The 4808-nt window shown below is 33.2% G+C and overlaps 1 protein-coding gene across 4 annotated transcripts in view; it reads left to right on the top strand.

The window, feature by feature from the left end:
• LOC108752382 (la-related protein CG11505) overlaps positions 1-4786 on the top strand; it is a 13693-nt gene extending 8907 nt beyond the window's left edge. For all 4 annotated transcript variants that reach the window (XM_018493195.1, XM_018493200.1, XM_018493187.1 and 1 more), the window contains exons 8-10: positions 2771-3038; positions 3774-3878; positions 4233-4786. In XM_018493195.1, the coding sequence (XP_018348697.1) occupies positions 2771-3038; positions 3774-3869 (364 nt within the window). In that variant the 3' untranslated portion in view covers positions 3870-3878; positions 4233-4786. The remainder of the gene's footprint in view (positions 1-2770; positions 3039-3773; positions 3879-4232) is intronic.
• The last annotated feature ends 22 nt before the right edge of the window (positions 4787-4808 follow it).

The raw sequence follows: 4808 nt of genomic DNA, 5'->3' as shown, positions 1-4808 counted from the left end.
GCCACAGTTAATCTTGCGTAAAAGAGAACGTTTACTAACTGTTTATATCCTTTGAGTTATCCTTAGATCTTCTCTGCTTGCATTCTCGCTACTTTTTATTTTAAATGTGTATATTTTATCGTGAAAAATTGTGCAAGAGCCAAGAATCTAAGAAATATGGAGATTCGAATCCTACGCAGATTTTCTAGGTTTCTGAGACTGCAATCTTTTTCGGTCGTTCTTCAAAAATGAGAATACCGATACGAAAGTTTTCGTCGAGATTTTTTTTTAACGTTATCCTTGATCTTCGAATTAGATCTTGGGCTATACGCGAGCTTTTTACCGTTATTTTTTATCATTAATCAATAAATTAATTAGATGTATTCACAATGATTATGATTTGCTATTTTTTTTATCGAAAATTGCGTCGTTATCATCGTGCTTATCTGATTCTAAAATTTTAGAAATCTTTTTTTTCTTTTGTTTATATAAGGCTTCTAAATATTACTATCTCCTTGTAAAAGGATTTTCTATAAGCACACTCTATAAATCCAGTATACAAATAAGGGTTTAATTTTTGCAGTAACATAGATTCTTTTAGGCGCTTAGTTCTTGAGTATGTAGATTCTTTCATCCCTGGATCATTGAATTGATACTTTTACGATGGAATTGAATCGATACTTTTAATTATTCTGGACTATGCTTCCATCGTCTACGGATTTAATAGATTAATTACTAAATCTTTCAGACTTCTGTGCTTTTGGTACATTCGATATTCGAGTAAATACAGGATTCTCGGATGTCCTTAATCTCCAGCAGCTTCTTATTAATATTTTTTTGTATTAGCTGTGGTTGCGACACTTCTTAAGACACTTCAGAGTTTATCTGCCGAAGATGTATGAACTGAGAGTCTATGCGAAGGATGCTTGAGGACTTGATGAAGCCGGATTACTTAAAGCAAAGAATACTCCAAGTTTTCTAAGAGTATCTAATTCAAGGATCCGTGAGGATCTAATGATCTGAGCGTTTAATGATCGAGAGATTTAAGGGCTATCCCTTTCGGTACAAGTACGGCACACGCCGCACTATCGAAATTAACATTAAACAACTATCATTAAGCACACTAGAACGCTATATGTGTATGTATGCAGGAATGTATATGCGGTATTAATTATATGTGGTATGAGATAATTCTCTTTTTGCCTGTACTGTGTTTGCGGCAGATAAATAATAAGAAGTTGAAAATAGGGATGTACGATAAAACAATATTATTTTTCAGAGTTTTTTGATATATTACGCTTATTATTTAATTATTATATCATTGCTATTGTCATTATTATTATTAATATTATAAATTTTTAATATATTATTATAAGATTATTATTATTATTATTATTAATTATTATTGTTCGGTTTCAAGTTACTTTTTAATGAATTTTGATGATGAAGTTTTTCTAATTCATGTAATTCTAACTTTTACTAATTAAGTTATAATTCTCATTACGCGACTGCAAAATGAATATATAAACGGAAGAAACGAGAAAATCACACACGGTCTCAGTATCGTATTTGATGGACTTTTGGTAATGTCTATAGTTATGCATTGTCAGCGATGAATTAGAAGTTAATAAACAATGTATATACTGATGTTCATTAATCTTCTTGCGATATTGCAAAACTCCTCCTTTTTTGCATATCCCTCGATCGTTCTCGGTTTTTTCGCGAAATGAACTTCCACTTCTCTCTCTTTTTAAAAGAATCTATTATGTTATAAATGTAATCAGATTCATAAATGTTTCATCGCCGAATTCTTAGGTAATCGAAAATTCTGGAATTCAATTTATGGGTAAATTTGAGTTTTCTCTTTAAACTGATTAAGAGTTTTAATTTTTGCGCTTCCTTTTGTTTGAGCAATTATGTCCTTAAGTTTTCGAAAATCTTTTGAGCATCCCTGAATCATTGGATCGAGAATCGCCTACACGAACTGATTTTCTCATTGTGCATGAACGAAGTTGATATACGGTGCGTACAGTTGTCGTGCATTTAGTATTTGATGCACGCAATAGAGAGAGTTCACATTATAGCACTTGCACTAAAAAAAATTTTAGTATTTTTAACTATAATTACATGTTATTATACATTTATGATACTACTGTAATAAGAACTATATATATAGTTCTCTATCAACAATATAGTTGGGCATCGAAAATGATTATAGGAATTTCAACTATTTTTGTGATATAATTATATTATTCATTTTCGAATTGCCATTAACTGTATAAATTTGTTGATAAAGCCATATATATCATAATTATTATTAAACGTTAAAGCAGTAATCATAATTATAATGACATGTATTATATAAATACCAAAAATTTTTCTCTCAGTATCATACTATCGCAATTGATTCTAATTTCTGATCTTGAGCTGCAATTCTATTGTATTCATAAATCGATGTTTGTACAGATGTTTTGTACGCGATTATACGCACATATTTTCAATGGGGAGCAACGGTCTCGGTGTGTCCAAGGATTTAAGGATATGCAAATCTACAAACCTCGCGATATGCAAAAATCTTGGGTAGTTATAAATTCCCAAAGACACATTTCCCGAAGGTTTTAAAGTTCCACCGTATTCGTAGATTTGTATGATCTAAGAATGACGAAAGATATGGGAATATCTCTGAGAATCTAAAGGATTCGCACGAGGCTATCGCTGTGAATCCTAGAGTCTCAGGGTAGTTAAGTAAGCATGTGTTAGTCATTTATTACTAACAATGCACCGCTGACAGATCTATAAAGACTGACGACTCGAACATGGTGAACGGTGTGGACGACGCTGTAGTTGTGAATACGCACCTGCCGGCAGTAGCCACGTCGACGATAACGACAGCTACGGCGACGACAACGGCAACGACGGCGACGTCAGCCGCAGCGACCACGGACGATGCCGAGATGGTAACCAGGTGCGATTGTAACAACGTCGTCGTCGTCCCTCCTCCTACTGCCTCTTCACAGAACTCCCAATCGCAAACTGGAATGGCCTCTGCCTTCCCTATAGTAAGTATCTTATTGTCTTTTGAGAGAATTTCATTTATTACAAGTTGAAAGTATATTTAGACTCACGAAGATTTCTGAGGAAAAGAGAGAAATAATGTTTTTTTCATTTTCTAAATGTGATAAAATTATTAAAAAGTTCTTAGCGTTTGGAAAACATTTGGAAAATTGAACACGGATATGATATATTTATTTAAATTTTAATATTCTTGCTCAATTTTCAAGATATTTCTCAACAAATACAATCAAGTTTTTAATGACATTATCATATCGAAGAAGTCAAAATCTACAAAAAATACTATTTTTACTTACTCTTTTTACCATCCTTTTTTTTAAGCAATGTCAAGAATGTAATTGGAAGATATGAGGAGGTAAAAGTTCTTTGATTTAGAATGAGGAGGCGAGAGCTTCAGATGATAGAGAGCTTAGAAATAGAAAAACGATTAACACTAAGAATTCAGAAATCTATTCGTTTGAATAGATTATAAATAAAGTTAAATTATATAAGTTTCAATTAAGTAAATAATCAAGTAAAGATTCTAGAGAAATGCAAATGATAATCTTAAAATGATTGGATGTTGTAGGTGATATTTATAAAATTTGATTTATGTATTTTATAAATCTTTCTATGAAATTTTATTCAAAATTATACAATATGTTATATTTGTGGTGATTTTTATACTCTACAGAGTAATGAATATTTTTACCGCTAGCTAATAAATATTTTGTTCTCTGCAGGATCTTACGAGGCCAAGCTATGCCCAAGTAGCACAACATTGCCGCGAGCTACCTTGTACAAAACACAAAACAGATGAGAGGGATAAAAATGTTTAAAAGTTGCACGTAAGTATCTTTTTTCTTCAAATAATCTTCAAAGAAATTGTGCACGTTGAGAAAATCGTCAATAGATTTAATCTTATTTAATAATTTTATAAATGTTTAATAATATTATAAATGTTAGTTTCTCATGTAAATTTTTCATCTCTTAAGATTATCTTTAAATATTAGCTTTTCATAAAACTCTCTTGAGATTATCTTACGAGACATGTTACAAACTGTCCTGAACCGGTTTGATTCTCCTTGAAATATATTGTTAAACAAAAAAAATCTAAGATACGTATTTTTTTATACGTGCGTTGACTCATGCTCAAAAGGTTACAAGAGTGTATATTCTATTCTTTTATGTGTCCCATGAAGGTGACGACGGAAGAAAACATCTTGAGCGGCGAAAGCAGCTTAGATATAACGAAGCAAGAAGCCAAAATCTACAAATTACCACGCGTCAACGGGGTAATTGAATGATAATTAGCTGTGCTATATATGCTATGACGTCACCGCCATCTTCTCGGGGTCGGATTGGATCGAGAATCAGGATATCGGAGCTCGCCGCTGCTTTCACTTACCTATCTGACCCCCTCCCCCCGATACTCCCTTCTCAAACCGACGCCGTCACGTGCTACAGGCGTGAGGAAGAGAGAACTTTTTACATTGTACAGTGACGTCTCGCCTACGATCAACGATCGATCGATCGACGAATCGATCAAGAGAGAGAGAGAGAGAATGAATGAGTGATAGAAAGTATGTTTGTGTGTGAAAATGTGTAAGACTCGCCGCGCACTATTATAGCGGCGCATTTGCAGGCGCTACTATTATACAGGGTGATCGGAGAGTCCTGCGGGGCAAGTTTGTCGCCGCGGTTTGATGATGTTGATGGTCTTGTCGATATATTTTAATCGGCACAATTGTTTTATTCAATTTTAATTGCTTAATTGA

The sequence above is a fragment of the Trachymyrmex septentrionalis genome, unplaced genomic scaffold (assembly GCF_001594115.1).
Source record: "Trachymyrmex septentrionalis isolate Tsep2-gDNA-1 unplaced genomic scaffold, Tsep1.0 scaffold112, whole genome shotgun sequence".
Lineage (NCBI taxonomy): Eukaryota > Metazoa > Arthropoda > Insecta > Hymenoptera > Formicidae > Trachymyrmex > Trachymyrmex septentrionalis.
The sequence above is the reverse complement of the archived record's forward strand: the minus strand, read 5'-3'. Positions and strand labels throughout refer to the sequence as shown.